The 17695-nt window shown below is 47.8% G+C and overlaps 1 protein-coding gene across 3 annotated transcripts in view; it reads left to right on the top strand.

The window, feature by feature from the left end:
- Positions 1–17695, top strand: part of IKZF2 (IKAROS family zinc finger 2) — a 96539-nt gene that overhangs the window by 47458 nt on the left and 31386 nt on the right. For 2 of the 3 annotated variants that reach the window (XM_010211870.2, XM_088523698.1), the window contains 2 exons: positions 6124–6390; positions 14328–14495. In XM_010211870.2, the coding sequence (XP_010210172.1) occupies positions 6124–6390; positions 14328–14495 (435 nt within the window). The remainder of the gene's footprint in view (positions 1–6123; positions 6391–14327; positions 14496–17695) is intronic. The other variant, XM_010211861.2, reaches the window with a different exon arrangement.

The following is a 17695-nucleotide window of genomic DNA, read 5'->3' on the forward strand; positions in this document are numbered from 1 at the left end:
TAGGCTTAAACTGAGATTCTTCAATGTGAGAACTAAAATTTTTAGGCATGTCTAAATAAGCTGATCAGTCCTCACTGCATTTCTGGAGTATTAACCACTTTGTGTGGGCTTGCTTGAAGAATCCCATTGGGAGCATGCAGAGAAGACCTCTGCACAGCACCTCTAAATCACTTTCTTTTTCTCCTCTTTTTTAGGACTAGCTATAAAGTGTTTGCCTTGATGTATCTGTTAGGAAAGGACATACTTCTGCAGAAGTCAATGTGACAGCATGATGTCACCACCTAAGACTCTCAGTGGCCAAAAGCTTCCTCCTCAGCAACTTGTGATGGAGAGGTTTGACACCCAGCATTGGGGATGTCCATGGGTGATGTAAAAGGCCGCGTTTAGGCTTTTTTTTCACTTGACTTGACAAAAGAGTTGGGTAATTCCCCTTCCTTGGCAGGTGACATTCACCCTCATTTGTTCCATGCAGACAGAGTTTTGCTTCTCTCTGAACCTCCAGAAAGCTTCAGTCTGTGCCAGCAGCACCAGCAGTCTGGAAATACACCTTTCTAACCCCAAACTGAAAGAGTTTCCATTAAATTGCTGTTCAGGTGGTGCTGGGCTTAGGTGTCATTTAAAAAACTATTCCCTTTTTCATCAGGTTATATAACCTGAAGAAGCTGATTCGTACGGGTACCGCTGAGCTGACCTGGCTTTCCGTGTTCCTCAGCATCCTGCCTACGCGTCTTGGCAATTTTTGCACCAAGGTATCAAAGAGAGGAGAGGCCGGCTCGTTTCTCGGGAGCTGAACGTAGTTTCCAGTCAATTTGCTTTTTAATGCCGACCCTTTTGCTAAGTGATGTTGTCTCCTGCTGTGGCTCTGAGGTAACCATAGAGCAGATTCCTCACTCGGTTTTGCCTCTGCCCAGCTGGCATTCGCACCCCTCACACTCATGCGTTTTTAAAAGGGTAAGATTAAATGTTTACACATTTAATAACTCCTGAATTAACCAAAAAAAAATTTGAAAAGTCTCATGAGTTACGAGCCATCAACATCAACACCATCAACAAAAAACACGGAGGTGGAGTTTCATTTCACCAGGACCCTTTGCATTGCTCCGGGAGCAAAGTGTGTTTAAACTTGCAGTAGAGGCTCTGTACACTTGTGGAGTGCTGTAAACACCCTCCTCAAGGACCCTTTCTGCTCTCAGAGAGCTCTTCAAGCAAACAAGAGGCAGTGCCCCAGCCTTGGCTCCGCTTGGCTCTCCTCACCTTGGGGCTTCAAAATCGTTGGGTCAGGAATGGTCTCACTCTCCTCAACACCCGCGACGGGTTTTACCAAACACTGTCCCTTTGCTGGCCCAGCTCTCAGCATTAAGGTCTTCTGCTCAGCACTGCCAGGTGCTTTTACTAGTGTGGAAAACAGGGCCTGCACCCCAGCGCTGCAGTACAGCAACTAGGTACCCGGGTTCCACACTTGGAGGAATTTGCTTCATTTTGTATTTGTCTTTAGCTGGCAATTAGCTGTGTCATTAATCCAGTGCCTAGGAGAAGTTTGTGATTAAAATAGCCGGTGTCAGTGACCATTGGCAGGATGTTGTGCAGGAGGTTGTGCTGTGGCTGCCTGTCGCCGTGTTGCTGTAGTTACAGCTCGGTCTCGCTTTCCCAAAAGGCAGTTAAATATTCCTAACTTCTTTGCATGTGTGGAAACTCTGAGGTAAATAGGACTCTGGATGCTGCGTTATAGTGTTTTTTTGATGGGGAACCTGTCCGTGGATCCTGGAGAGCCACCATGCCGTCTGCCCCCCGCTTTCGGCCATGCGTCCGCATTGACAGCAAACGTCCTTGGCCGCGTTCGCCCACAGAGCCACCTCAAGGCTCTTCGGGGGCGGCGGGTTCGGATTTTGCCTCCTCAAGGATGAGTCTGTGCAACCCGGGCAGTGCTCGGCATTCCCAGCCGCCGCGGGGAGAGGAGCAGGGAAGGGGCAGGGAGGGCTGAGGGCCGCGCTCGCTCCCGGGGCAACGGGAAGAGCGCGGCGGTGCGGCGCTGCTGCCAGGAAAAGCCGACCTCCAGCCGGAGACCACAAACCCTCGGCGACAGCAGCCAGCCTGGCTCTGCGAGGCCACAGACCAAATAAGCCATGACCCGGGAGGGCAGACGGCGGAGGAGACGGAGCGGCACGGCCCCGCTGCCCGCCCCACCACCCCTGCCTAAAGGGGTGAGAATTGTGCTCAAACTTGCTTTTCCCCCCCACAAAAAAAATCAAGTAGTGGGCCATACTTTCCAGCCCATCATGTCGCTCGGCAAAGCATGAGGGTTTTTTTTTTTTCTCGTGTGTCACTTTTGACGGAAACAAATTTCTGTGACAGAGGACAAAATCCTGGGCATATTTTTCTATGGCGGATCATCCATCTTCTGGTTTGTAGCATCTCTAATCTGTGGGTGAAGAAAATATTTTGGTGCTGAAGACTTGCCAAAATGCTGTTTAATAGGGAATTGCAGATTAATTAGCACTTATGAGGCATTAACAATAATTGTTTTCAATTTGGCTACTCAGAATAAAGTGTGATTCAGGATCGGTTGGTTGGTGCTATGGAGAAGGAAGGGAAGAAAAATTGCCGTGTGGTCTATTAAATGTGTCCCATTAGCTTCTCGTGCATAGGTAGAAGCTTTGCGGCTGCCAACCTCCTTCTCCCACAAGGTGCTGGTATGGGCAGGAGGTGCCATATGATACGGAGTGGGAAAAAGGGGAGGGCATTTGCATTATCGGGGGGAAATGTGTGACTTCGAGTTCTTGCTTTTGCAGTATTCTGGGTTGCAGTTTATCCCTGCTATCTCTCTCTCTCTTTTTTTTTTTTTTTTTTAAGAGAGGAAGTGCCAAAAACTTAAAAAAAAGAAAAAAAAATCCATTTACTTATTTATGCTTTGCTTTGCCAAGGAATGAGAAAACCTGCCGCTTTGAGCAAGTGTGTGAGCACAAGAGGAAGGATGGCCACAAACATCCCTTAACCCTCCTCTTCTCTTTGTAGCAAAGTTCATTATCCTCTCCGAGCCTGTGGCGGCAGGTGGAAACGGAGAGTTCCACAAAACGACTGTAGTTTCAAGGGCCAGCTGAGAACGGAGCAAATAAACCGCGTGTAACCCCAGCGCGTGCTCGTGCGCGGGCTGCCGCGTAGGCCCCGCGCGTACAGCCGGCTGATGTAAGGCTGCGGAGGTGCCCGCTCCGCAGAGCCGAGGCGATCCCTGCAGCACCCGCGTTCCCCTCCTTGGAGACCTGCAAGCGTCTCAGCCGGAGGGAACCTCTGCGCAGCAACGAGAGCGGCGGAGGCTGCTGTGGTGCCCGGGGAAGGGTGAGGGAAGGGCAGGGGATCAACAACCTGCCCGACGGCACAGGGTGGCTGAAACGTTGCTGGGCACGCGTGAGCTCTTACACCCTGGCTTTTATAGGTGCTCAGCAACCTAAGGTGCGTGGACCTGACGGGGACGTAGGAGTGCTCTGCATTCATCCCAGTCTAGGGTTTGTTACTCCATGTCAAAGCGGGTGAGACAGAAAATTATGCAAGTAATGTCAAGAGACATGTGGAGTGCAAACACTTGCTTTCTCTCTTGCAAGTATCTGTAAATAGACACAATTGGTGTGAGGTTTTTGGGGTATTTTGTGCATTACTGTGCAAGGAGAATGCACAGTCTTGTGGTAGAGAGCGAGGGTTGTACATGAGGAGAGCAGAGCTCTATTCCTGTCCCTGCTGTAGTTAATCGTGTGGCCAAGCGTATTGAATCCTTCTGCAGACTGCAAACCATTTGTTTAGGCTCCACTCTCAGACTTGCTAAATACCCTCAAAGGCTGCTATTATTAGAGAGAACTGTCATTCTTCAGCTCTAAAATTGTTCCTAAATCTCAGGCATGTTTTGTGCGCAGGGCTGTGGGCCTAGGGCCTTGGTTTTCTTGCTTCCAACACACAAAGCTGGCAGAGCTCCTGCGCTTCCTCCCTTTTAGAGAGTCCTCTGCCAAAGGTCCCTCTCCCTGGCTATGAGGAGCATCGTGCCCCTGCCGCAGCACTCGTAGGCTTGGCAGCAAATGCCACGTTACTTCGTGAGCTTCCGCAGGGCCAGGCCTGGGGAACGTGGAGAACACACGCTCCATGGCATGGAGTAATGAGTGTCCTCTAGACCCTCCTATTTATCTCCCTCATGGGGCCGTGCCCATGCAAACACCCTCCTGCTGGCCAAGTTCTGCCTTTCTTCTCCACCTCATTGAGGTGGTGGTTACCTTGCAGAGCAAACTATTTAGAAAACTGCATTTTGCGCTTTTTGGGAGGGTAGAATCATGCAAAAATTAGAGCTTTTTATGACAAGGTTTGGGTGGGAGGGGTGGTTTTTCTGTGTGTGTTTCCTAGCGTGAACTCTGAGTCCTGGGGTTAGCACGGAGGAGCCAAGCGCGGTCCCTGGAGCCCAGCGCTCTTCCCGCCGCGTTGCGTGTAGGTGGAAGCAGCCGGCTTGCCCCGAGGACAGTACAGCTGTCCCCTCCGCACAGGCTGTGGCCAAGTCTCAGTTGAGCTCCCTGTGTGCCGTCGTTTCCTTTTTTAACAATAAATGCATCTCTGTGGCAACAATATATCAATTCCCTTCTATAAATGAAGTGCTGGGATGTTTTGTACTAACAAAACGTTTTGATGGCAGAGCCTGTGCTGATATTAGTCTGCTGTGATCTGTCCTTGCTCGCGACGGGCTTCGCTGTAATAGCGCTCTCCTTCCTGTGCTCGGCCAAGAGTGGGAGCAAAGCAGCCTCTCGCCCTTGATTGGTCTCTGGTGCCTTTGTACCCTCGTTGCAACTCGGGAGCAGTGTGTGTAATAGGGTCAGCTCTCCTGGTTTTAGCTGTTGGGGCCCGCGTGTCTCGCCGTGATGGGACACAGACCCTTGCAGCTCTCTGGGCTCGTCAAGGGAGCCCCCCGAGGAGCGCAGGGCACCCGCGCGCATTCCCGATCCAAATCCGCCGCTGTGAGCAGCGCTCGGGCTCATGGCCTTAGTGCAGAGGTCAAAGACTGCTTAGATATGAAGGCTGAATCGCCTCCCTTTAAAACCCATCAGCAGGATCAAGGCTTATGGAAACAGACACGTGGGCTTGTCTTCTGGCCGACTGTATGGATGGGGAGCGTGACACTGCGACAGCCCTTGCAGCAGCTCCCACCAGCCGTCAAAGCACTGAGATGTGGGTGCCTGGTCACTAGTGTCCCGTGCTGAGAGCACTGTGTGAAAAAGCTGTGTTTATTTTTCTTTAAGGAGCTTTGCTGATCCCACAAGCTCTTGCTAGTTGTAGAAGACTTGGGCTGAGACCTAGGGATCGTGCGAGCCTGCGGTGAGCCTGTCAGGCTGAACGGGCCCATCTGAAAGATTTTGCGCTGTGGTGTTTGGCTTGCCCATGTGAGTAATCCAGCAGGTTACATCTCACCTCGGCTCTGCTTGCCTTGGCAATGTCCCGTTTACGTGAATCAGAAGCAAAGAAGCAGCAGAGGCTTGAGCAGAGACTCGCTCCGCTCCACGGGGAAGCTCCTCTGTGTGAGCGTGGCGTTTTGGGGAGGTCTGGCTCGGCCCACAAGCTTCCCTAGGGCCAGGCATCCCGCACAGTCTTGCTTGGGAAGTGGGCTTGTTCCTGTGCCCTGGCTGTGCTAACGCAGAGCCGTTGCTTTGGAAGACTTCCGTGGTCCCGTGCCCTAACACAAGGCAGGAGAGATCGAGGAGGGGGAGAAATCACATCCAACTGATGCACTCTGCTCTTTTGACTTTGGTGGCTCCTTGAAAGGAAGAGGATTTTTGTGCTTCAGGTTGAAAAGCAGATCAGTATTCAGTACTCAAGCCTGCGGTGTAAGCTCTGCAACTTTCAGCAGATCTCTGCATCAGCCAGCCTTAATTTCTTAGCTGTAAAATAGAACAGGGAATAGGAAAGGGGGGGGGAATAGGCTTTGAGAGAGGATTCATGTGTAACTTGTGAATGCGCTGCCCTCACTGCAGCAAGGCCCTCATGTAACTTCGAGCTCTAGACTGTGCTTCAAGTACCAGTACCAGTCAAAATTTGTCATGTTGTTAGCAGTTGGAAACTTAGGAAATATACATTTTTAATTATTATTGTTTTTTATTTCAGCAAATTCAGTAAAGCTAGAAATGCAAAGTGATGAGGAATCTGACAGGAAGCCCCTGTGTCAGGAAGATGAGATCAGGGCTCTTGATGAAGGAAGCAGCCTGGAAGAGCCCCTTGCTGACAATAACGAGATGATGGATAACAGAAAGATCCAGGAGCTCTCGAGTGAGGGAGGAATCCGGCTTCCGAATGGTAAACTGAAATGTGACGTCTGTGGCATGGTTTGCATTGGGCCCAATGTGCTAATGGTACATAAAAGGAGCCACACTGGTAAGCAGCTGAAAGAAAATCTGGTGACTGCCTGTGGCATCTCATGTTGATGTTACCTGACCACTATTCTCTCTTCCCTTTTCATTCCTGGGTAGCAGGAGGCTGGGGAGGGTGAAGGGGGTTGCGGTGTTTTGCTTCTCTCCCTACTTTTGGGTGACGCTGTGTTGCTGGCAAGCACGCTGCTCTCTTGGCATTGATTTCAGCCTTTGCTGCTTAAGAGCAGCACAGGAGCCTGGAAATCAGCCTTTTTTCCTGATCTGGACCAGCAGCCAGGTGGTGAGAGCAGTTCTCCAGCGTGGGCGTGTGTTGTATGTGTGTGCGTATGCAAGGTTTTTGATCCTTCACATTCAGTCTCCCCAAGTTTTGCCTTACCAAACCCCACGTTTTGCCAGCAATGCTGGTGCCAGCGCGGGCTTGGTGCGTGTTGCATTGCAGCTCCATCAGAAAAACCACACCTGAACTGCCATCCTGAGTTGCAGATTCACTTCCCTCGCCAAGCAGGCAATAGTTTGGAATGATGCCCAGCCAAGCAGGCACTGTTTTTAATGCTTCCATTCTCCTATCATTTATTACTATTATTACCCTGAATGGCTGGGGGCCAAAATAGCTTACCAGGCTTATGGATTTGAGAATTCAAGAGGAACACCAAACCTTTGCCGCTGTGTGCATCTCTGGAGATGGCTCCTCCTGAGCTCAGCTACGCTAGTTAGAGCTTCTACTGCTTTGACACCACGTGGCCAGAAAACGGGGAATTTCAAGGGGGTTTCAGCTAATATGGCAAACTGCAAGCTGGGGTAACTGGTGTAGGGCACAGTTACCTTTGCTGCTGACGAGGGGCAAGTCGGTGATTTCCAACAGCTGAGCAGCACGGATGTTGCCAGAAGACACTACTGTTAAATCTTAGAGTCTGTCTGGCAGAGCCTTTGATTCAAAAGAGTGCTTAAGCATGTGCTTAACTTCCATGAGATTTAAGCACATGTAAGTCACCTAAAGTGCTACGATATATGCTTAACTTAAGACATATGCTTAAATCTTATTAAGGTTAAGCATCAGGTTCTGCATTGGAGCCTCAGGGGATGTTTGTTTTCTCCATATTTTTGAACCAAATGAAAGATATCTCTTTTTTTAATCTCTCTCCAGTATTATTTAATGGGGTGAGAGAAAGTCTGTGCTCTCACTGTAACTGTGAGCTATCAGGTATAAAAAGAAAAGTGGGGTTTTAAGGTAGGGTAAGAAAAGCCAGTGTATAATCCCATTGTAAACCTAGTAGTTTGCAGTCAAGTAGCGTGCGTTTGATGGGGAAGAAATCAATAGAACTTCTGAGCAGAGGAACAATAAATATATATTACATAGGTAATGCCCTGTATATAAGCTGTATTGATAATAACTTAGCATAAATGTATAATGCAAGGCATTGCAGGATCATTTATGATACGTTCATGACTTTAGATGACAGTTACAACGGGGGAAAAGCATCGGCTGGAGAATCAAAGCGTTGGTTACCAGTTTGTGGTGCCCTCCCTAGGAAAAGGAAGAGCGGGCTGCAGCGCAGGAGGCAACCGACCGCGTACCCAGCCTTCAGCCTCCCGAAAAGTTCGCCTTGGCGCTCGCATATTTGTGAGCATATGTATTGTAGGTGCACCAGAGTCCACACACTTGAACTCGAGTGGCTAAATTAGACTTGCTAAATTTAGATGTAGGTACTTAATTAAATGGACTGCGTTTTTTGGACATGCGGAGTAATTACAGCATCTTTGAAACAGCCGGGCTGCCTCTTTCATTTGAAACAAAACACGGCAGTTCCAAGTGAGCAGAGCAAACCCTGGTGTGTGCGGCAGGCCGGGCTCCGGGTGGGTGGGAGTTACGTAACGGGCAGCTTCTCCTCGGGGCTACTGGCAGCTCCTCGCAGAGCGAGGCCTCTCCTCCCCCTGAGTGCAGGAGCTGAGAGGCACTGCTCTATACAGAGCATCTCAAGCATAGAGAAAAGGCAGCCCTTTTAACGTGCAGCTTGGTGCTCTAGTCATAAACCAGTCGTCAAATCTTGCGGGGGATTTTTTTTTCCCCCACTTTTTTTTTTTTTTTTTTTTTTTTTTTCCCTAAGTGCATGCTACTGCTTCACTGTCCACAACAGAAGCAGCTCGCTTGGATTTCCACATCCTTGGTTTTCAGGGGGTATTTTTAACATCCCGGTAGCTGTCCTCTAGAGCGGAGCGTTTCGCAATCTGCGGCGGCTCCGCGGGCTGGCCTGGCCCCGGGGAGCGCGGGGCCGCCGTCCCCAGCAGCTGGCACGGCTGCACGCTCAGCCCGTCCTGCAGGGGCGGCTCGTGCGTCTCTGGGTCCGAGCCCTGCCTCGCTCTCCTCGTCCGCACGCGGATGCCCCGTTGGCCTTGGCAAAACGGCAGCGCCTTTCCCCAACCCTGCCGTGTAAATCCCGCTGCATCCCGCGGGCCTGGCAGGGGTGCAGTTTGCCTGTGCGCGGGGACGGGTGGTGGCTTTGCTCCCGCAGGGGAGTTGTGGCTCTGCTGGGCTCGGCACGTGAAGCTGCTCAGATCCAGGCCTTGTCCGTGTGTCACTGAAGAGCAGGGAGGGCGCCGGTGATGGCATCTGTGTAACCCGTGTGGCCATCAGGAGGGAGCCTTTCTGCTGGCCCTCGTTGCTGCCAGCAAATCAATGAAACGCTCGATCGAGGGGGTCAGCGAGATGCCCTGGCTGCCGAGGGAGCTCAGGTCAGGAGAGCAGCCTGTCAGCCTGGATCTGCTTCCCTCCTCTGCCGTTCTCTTTTGGGCAAAGTTTCCCATTCCACAGCAAATGCCCCGAGGATGCAGCGTCATTATCAGTGGTTTTGGTCACAGCAGGAGGTGACTAGTCACTTCATGTTGTTGTGGGATATGCCAGGCGCTTGTGCCGGGGAGTATTGAGGGAAGGGAAGAGGAAGAAGTTAAGGTCAGTCATCCAGTGTGTCTCCGAGGAAGGAGCTCTGGTGGTTGTTGCTCACCTCGTCTGGCTGTTTCCCAGGGTGCCAACTTGGGGATCTTTGCCTGCATTTCACATGCGTCTTGGTGCCACGAGGTCGTGAAGAGAGGTGCGTCGTGTGCCAGGGAGGGAGTTTTTCGGGTTCTTTACCATGGCTTGCATTGCCATTGAACATACGCAAGGCTGTAACTCCAAATGGTATATGTGTATTTTTTCATGCAGAGCTCAGGATTTGGGGACAATGAGGGAAAAAAACAATAATGCTTCTTAGATTTTTGTGTTTGAAGTGGTTAACTAGGAATGGATTTACACGAATGGTCGTTATTAACACATTGTGGTTGACTGCACTGGTTGACTTGCCTGTCTTAATGTTCTAGGAGAAAAGTTTTATTTGGTTTAACTTGTAATTTGGAGCCTAATGCAGAGTCCTACCTCTTGCAATATGAATTGTCTTGGCACTGAATCAAAAATTGTAGGGCCAGATTTCTAAATGTAGTATTTTCTGCTTACCCTCCTAAATAAATTGTCTAGTTTTTCTAAAAGTCTCATTTCCTACTTAAGGAGGAAGAGCTTGAATTTTCAGAACTGCTCTGAAGGGAAGGCTGTGTTTTACTCTTGGTACTCAGAAGCTAAGCCCTACTGATAGTTTTGCCCATTCACTTAAGAGTTTGTTTTCTTTTAAAACTGTGGTTGTAAATACAGAGGATACTTGGAAATCACCCAAGATTTCCCAAGAATTTCTCATGAGAGATTTGTCACCACTATTTTCTAGTAAGGACTTTCTCAACAAGGCAAGTAAGAGGTAAATAAAACCACTGGTTTTGAGTTCACATGAAGGGCCTTGAACACTGATATAGCAATAAACAGGTTTCACTATTGATGAAGATGACTGGCCTGTTATTCTGTGAAATAACTCAATTTGAGTTCAGTGGGACTAAAGTTATGAGACAAGGGCTATGGAAATCTAAATCTTGTTTAGGTCTGGGGGCATAATGTGCTTCAAACAACACATGAGACAGGGAAACGGTTTCCCTTTCCCAATCTTTTCATTAAAGATTTCAGGCTATAAAAAAAGTACCTTAACGCTTCTGATGCAGGGAAGCAGTTGATTCACAATGGAGAAAACTTAAAATATTTCAGCTCTCTTTGGAGAGTTGTGAATTTCTTCTGAAATACATTGCCAGCGACTTGGGATAGACTCTAGTTTAAACAGGCTCAAACAGCTTTGGATATACTCGTGGCTCTCAGCTACATTGGTGCTTTGGTACAGCAAATGTCACCGCTGTCTTTTGCACCGCGGCGGCTCACAGAGGAGAGTAACTCATAGCGAAACCCGCGCGCAGGCTTCCGTGCCGGGCTGGGAAGCGCTCCGGGTGAGCAGGAAAGGGCTTGGCTTCCCTTTGAAACGCGGTGCAAAATACAGCGAAACGGGGAGATTGTGAGTGGGAAGCTGATCAGGTCGTTGGGCTGCTCCCGGGTTGTATCAGCTAGCACGTGCTCGATTCTGTTACTGCGAGGCCTCCCGCTCTGAAGTTGTTACGGAAGGACCCTGCCTTGTTAATACCCCAGCCGCCTTTGGACCACTTCGCTTTTCATCTTGCTGTTTGTTTGCACAGCAGCAAGTGCACTTGTGTGCTTTAGATCCTAATGCGTCTAAATAACTGCAGTGTTTCACTGCTACTCTCTGTGGAGAAGAAATAGCTATAATGGATGCATGTTAAGCAATGAATTTGGGAGTTTCAGCGGGATTTTACTGTAACTTGGTTGTAAATATTTGAAATCAAACCTGTTAATAGTTTATTTAACTATAAAACTGTAAAAGCCTGCAGTGTTTTCTTTTAAATTAACAGCCATTCCCTGGCACGAGCCCCTTTCCCAAAGCCTGTAGGAAAGATAATACTGTGCAGCTCTGGCTTAGCTTGCCCTGTCCGTTCCTCAAGCAACTTCATGTAATTAAATTCTCCTTGCTGGGAACAATGCTTTCAGGCATTCCTGGCTTTGTCCGGCTTGAGATCTTAAATCTGGAGCTGGAAAGAAACATCTCTCATGTTTGGTTAGCTGTACCTTTCTCTCTCCCTACTTTTTTGTTTCCATTTAATCGTGTGGCTTTGAGATTTTTCTGCCCTGCTTCAGCTTTAAGATATAAAAAAGGTTTAATACCCAAAGCAGATGAAAAATATCTGCCACTAACATACTTATTTCTACTGTCCGGTGTTAAAAAGCTTGCTCGCTCATACTTAAGCACACCTCCTTCTTAAAAGGAGTTTGTATTTTAATAAATCGGTGTGAGTGGATAGAGTGCAAAGGTAAACACACATGCAGCTCCACATGGGGCTGCAGGTGCCCTGGCCTGTCGTAGTCGCACTGTTGTTTTCTCAGAAGCCCAAGCTCTAAGGATGTTGTTCGGAAACTGTTCGGAAACAGCCACAGTACCAGAGAACTGCTGACAAACCTACCAGGAAAGGGGAGCAGGGCAAGGGAGGGGAAAACGGGCTTCCCGAGGCAGCGAGGAGGCGTCGGGGGCACCGCAGGGCGCTCTGCGAGGCCCAGGTGGGCACCAGGCAGCTGCCAATCGGCCCCATCTTCTTGCTCATCAGTCCTTGCTTTTTATGAGCACCCTTCTATCAGGTAACGGCCTCGCAGATTGACTTTACTGCACGTAAAAGCTGTTAATCAACAGTGCAAATGTGTGACTAAAATTAATTGCCGCCCCAGAGGCCTGCAGTTTAAACTAGTGGCAGGAAACGGGAGCCGGAGCGTGAGTATAATAAACAGATCAAAGGAGTTATTTAACCTGATTTAAACCAGTAGGAAACAGAAGTTCATGCTGATTTTAAACAGATAGACGGAGTATCAGATCAGTTAAGGTAAAATGGTCAGGTTGTGCCTGTGACAAGGAAGGAGCCATTTGAATTCCTGGCTGAAGGTTTTCAGCATCCCTTCGGCTTCCGTGTATTTAGGAATACTACTTGCTCCTATGCGGCCTCCAAGAATATCAGAGGAGAGCTGGTGATGCGGCGGGCAGAGCACATCAACTGCTCCATTTTAAATATGGCACGCAGTGAAAGACTTCAGGTTTGATAAGAAACTTGCTGCCGCCTTTTATGTTGTCATCCTGAAACTGAAGCAATCATTCCTGACTACTGAGAAACGTGTGAAAGGAAGAGCTTCTGCCTGTTTGCTCAGGCGGTGAAAGTAAAACAGAAAAGAAAAAAAAAACACATTTTTTTCCTAGGGCAAACTCTACCTATCTCAGCTATGGGCATTTGCGAAGGCTACAGAAGATGGTGGTAATGGTTAATGAGGTCCTTAAAGTGTGTTGTGAAACTTCACAAAGAAAACCACAAACTCTGTTATCAATTCCAGTGAGCTCTCCTTTGGCTTACTGGAGAGAGGTTTGTGCCCCAGTTTCCCACTACTGCTTCTTGATGTTCTTGGAAGGTTGCAGGAGCCCTGGCGCTTTCCTTGGTGCATCTGCACTGGTTTAGGAGGAAGCTGCTCCCAGCTGGTGCACGTGAGGTGGAGCTGCACCAGAACGGCGTGTGGACGCGGCGCGCGTTCCCGCTGCCGCCGTGCTTGCTCCACCAGGCAGACACCCCGGCCGAGATTTAAACCAGCAAAGCAAGGGCTGCTAGAGGACGTCTGGGCGAGCTCACTTCGAGGAGTTCTCATCCTCCCTCTCCTTCCGTCCAGCTCGAGAGACATCAGCTGAGATTTGCACTAGACATTTGAACTACTTTGATAAAAACACACCATTAATTTTGTCCAGCAGGACAATAATCATTTTAAGGCAACTGCAGAAGTCTGTGAGGAGATGTGGCAGATAGCAGAGTGGCACTTTTTCAGGGGAGCTGTGCTGCAGAGGAGCCAGTTCACCCTCAAAACACACCACCCAAATTTGCCCAACGCTCTATAGCAGGTGATATGTTCAAGATATGAACAAGTGCTAAGCATGCAAAATCTGACGTGCAGGAAACTTGCTGAATTAGGGCCCTGGCTGGTAAAAATCTATTGGTGTCTCTAAAGGAACGTGGGAAAATGGCCAGTGTGAGATGAGCTCTTCTGCCCTCGCTGACTGGCACCGTCCCTGGTAGGATGCAAGTACGTGCTCGGAGCTGAACGTGTGCCCAGAAATGCTGGGACAGGATGAGTGTCCTTAACAAACTGTGTCAGGTTTTTTTTCCATAAAGAAAAAATGAGATATTTTGTTACACTCCCAATCCCAGCCATCCAGGCAAATATGGACATTTAACATTACCTTAATCTTTGTGTGTGTGCGTGTATGTATGGAGTGAAGGGAGAGGGTAAGCAGTTGAGTTGCTGCTTAAGCAAACAAAGAGAAAGCTTGAATTCTTTTGCATCAAAGAAGTCTCAAATTAGTTTTATGGGGAACGCAAAATTTCCTTATTTCTCCTTTTTTCCTGACCTTTGCAGGCTTCCTTTGCAGGCTTCCTTTGCATCAAATGTCCTTACAGCACTCTAGCAATTCAAAGCACCCTTTACCAAAGGATTTTGAATTAAAATATAACGTAAGCAAAAGATCTGGTTTAAAGCAAAGACTTGAGTGTCTGTCCAAGACAAATTGCTGTGATCGATTCTGAATACTTACATGGATTGGACCTGTGCTAAAAATAAGTGCAAAACCATAGAAATAAATACCACAAAACCACAGGTCTGGATCTAAATTTTGAACACATCTCACTTTTTATGATGGATAAAACCTCTGAGGTTCAGAACTTGATGAAAATCGGGCTGCTTTAGCCCCCTCCAGCTGATGCTGCAGAAGGGAGATGCCCCAAGTCACTGCTGGAAGCTTGGCCTGTTGTGCCCAAAAAGGGCTTCCAGCCACGCAGGGATGAGTGGAGGCTGCCAGTGCAAAACAGCACGGTGGCAAGGGGGGAATAGGGGCTTCATGCATCTCCTGACAGTTTTGACAGCTCTTTCCCTTCCATTTACTCTTCTAGGTGAACGCCCCTTCCACTGTAACCAGTGTGGAGCTTCTTTTACCCAGAAGGGGAACCTGCTGAGGCACATCAAGTTGCACTCTGGGGAGAAACCGTTCAAATGTCCCTTCTGCAGCTATGCGTGCCGGCGGAGGGACGCCCTCACAGGACACCTCAGGACGCACTCCGGTGAGCCTGCCTTGCTGCCTGCCCACTTGTTCCTTTTCCCGTTGCCTTTATCCAGCGAGGCGGGCTGGGAAACTGCTACCTGTTCCCCATGGCCCTAGGTCTGCGCCGTCCTCCTCACACAGCGCAGATCTGAGCTCTGGGAAAGCCTCGATGCGAGTCAGAAAAGTTGTGGTTCAGCCCCACCTCTCCTTTTGTGTAACTGAGCTCCTCTGCCGATGCTATCGATGCTATCGCACTTCCCTCTGAACGGCTCCCTCCGTGGAGCCAGCCTGTGCTGGCAAATTGTTTTGACACAGTAGGCCCCAAAGTGGCTGCGAAATTCCAGAGATCGTTGTGAATAAAATCCTGCTTTTGGAAGTGTACTATAGTTCATACCTATTTCTTCATCTAATACATGCTGCTTGCTGGTGAAGCTGGGACTTGTTTGTCTTTCAAAATCCTAATTGCGTTTTTGATTCAGTTGTATCTCACTGGGAAGTCCTAATTTTTGGCAGCTCCAGCCCTCATCCTAAAGGCGAAGGTGAGGGGGGGAGAGAAGGTTTTCTTCCTTGCCATGAGTCTACTTGCGATAATTTATTGACGTGTTCTAAAGAAATGGTAATCACATAGTCCTGAGGATCAGAATCAGGCACGTTTCTAGTCCCTATTTGCTAACCCAAGGGGCTCTATCCTCCTTACTTTACTCATTTACGTAGGGTTTTTGAGTAAGATCCAACTTGCCATGTTTTTGTCTCCTAGGATCTTCATTTTTTTGTGTGCAGGCCATTTGTAGGAGACTGTTTTCCATTGTTGAATAAGCAGAGATAATTGGGCTGGTTAGAACTGCCAGTGTTACAGATGAACTTTTTAAAGGTGCTAGCAAATGTGTGAGTACTGAAATGCCGTGGTTGAAGTGCAGCTGCAGGCAGAACTCTGAATGTGAAAATGTCATCATGGAGCTTCCTGACGCTTTATGCGTGTTTCTTCTAAAGGACTGGCCTCGCTTCAATAGCGCTTGCTGTTTTAGGAGGGTCTTAGATTTGTCGTTAGATTGCTAGACTGTTTTGGCTGTTAGATTCATACAGAGTTGCCTTTATATGTCCAGGAATCAGCAGGGGTGAAGCAGTAAGGACCTGCAGCTGGATTTCTGGGAATGCAGGTAGCTGCCCTGGTGCTACCGAAGTCCTCAAAGGGCATCAGAGCTTCTGAGGAGAAAAGCCTGGCGCTGGGCTCAGCGAGAACTGCTCGAGCGGTGGCAGCGGGGAGGGTTTGATCTGAAAGGCAGCAGGGGAAGCATCTGTGGAGCAGTGAGTTGCAACTTCACACATCTGACCATAGCAATAGTTTCAGCTTGAAGTTTAGTAAAAGAGAAAACATGATAAAAATATTCACAATTAAAAAAATAATAATAATAAAGAGAATCATGACATAAAATAAACCACATTACAGAACATGAACATTGTGGTTGAAGATTGTTTTCATAATATGAATATAGATTTTGTTACCTAGATACAGCCATTGATAGAGATTGTTGGTGTTTCCTGTGTGAAAAATATATGGCTGATCTTTGTACTTTTTGCATGAGGATAAACATAATTAAGGTGTGGGATTTCCAAAAAGCATCTCCGCTGCTTAGGCATACGAGTCCCACTTCAGCTCTTCCCCCAAGTTATCTGTGCTTGGCTCTGCAGCATCTACAATTTTATGTTACGTTTTCAGTGGAGAAGGTGCCATTGCTCCAGCCCATCTGGTACATCACTTCTGAGCAGAGGTCCAGAGGGGACAGACAAGTGCTCCCACAATACTTTCCAAGGCAATTCTTAGGGTAGTGCTCACAGATGAAGAGTTAAAAACCTGGCATTTTGCCCTAAAACCTGACAGCCACCTACACGAAGGCAGAATGCCAGCGTGGATGGGGGCATCCGCATGGAGGCTCTTTCCGTGCCTGCCGCAGAGGCAGCCTCGCTTGCTTTGTGCCCACGTACGTGCACCTGGCTCATAGACATGTGTAGACATTCCCTCAAGATGTTAAAGTGTTTCATATTAGGGTGGTAACCAAGCACTTTCTGCTTTAAGAAAGTAAACATCATGCTCTGCAAGTAGACCTTGAAGGTATGACAAAATCTAGCAAACTTCACCAAATCTCCACCCCTTCTGCCACACCCAAAAAGAGGTGTCTGGTAGATGAAATGTAGAACTAAGAGGATAAAAATTGTGTTGAAATATGAGACTTCTCTGTTATTTTAATCTGGTACATTTATATCTAATGGAGATGAATCTGAATGTATTTTTTATATTTTTCAGAGAAAAGCTCTTTAGGTCAGATTCTCAGTTGATGTAAATTGGAATTACATCCCGTAAGTAGAGAAAGTACTGTTACCTTGCTCCAGCTGAAAATCTGGCACTTAATTTCAAAAACGTAGGATTTTTTTTTTCTTGTGCACCCCTTTTCTCTTTGAATAAGAGAATGCTATTAATCAAGAAAAGAAAAAAAAATGTTTTTCTTCCCAAGAATGTTTTAAGTGCTTCATTCTTTATGGCAGACCATGCAAGAAAAGCATTGAAGGATTTTGTATATCTTTTTTTTTTTTTCCTTTTACCTCCCAGGTAGTTCAATCTGTGATTTTGAAAGCACTTTATTTGTGTCACCACTTAGTCAGTTACACCCGCTCCCTCCTGCCAGTTAGTCAGTTTTTCCTGTGCTCAGCACAGGCTTTGCATAAAGCAAGACAGGAGAGGTGAAAAAACAGGGAAATCTAAGTACAAACAGATATTAACAGAAGCATCTTAGTGATATTTAAAATAACTGAAACTACTGGTAATTGAAAAAAATAATAATTTGAATGTTTCTCCCCTGCTTTTCTTTTCTCTTTGTAGATATTTTGGCTCAGGCTTGTTAATAGGATTTCCTATATATGTCCAAGTGTTTATGAGCATTACAATCCACACCATGCCTCCCTTTCTCATGCAGAATATCATTTTACTACACAAGTATTCCTGGAGCGAGAGGTTATTAAGGAATTACTTTGTGTCTCTAATGCTGGTACCATTTAGCTCTAAATAATTAAGGATTTATCTCCTGGTTACTAGTTGCACCCGCGACTGCTTACCTTTTACTGACACACACAGCTGTGATGAACTTTGTGTCTGTATTTTCCTCCCACGTGTAGCACCTTTGATTTCAGGAATATAATGATGCCTTCAGGACATCAGCAGGGTAA

This window comes from Tinamus guttatus, unplaced genomic scaffold, assembly GCF_059628265.1.
Source record: "Tinamus guttatus ecotype Peru unplaced genomic scaffold, ASM5962826v1 Tinamus_guttatus_pri_ptg000197l, whole genome shotgun sequence".
In the NCBI taxonomy this organism is placed as follows: Eukaryota; Metazoa; Chordata; class Aves; order Tinamiformes; family Tinamidae; genus Tinamus; species Tinamus guttatus.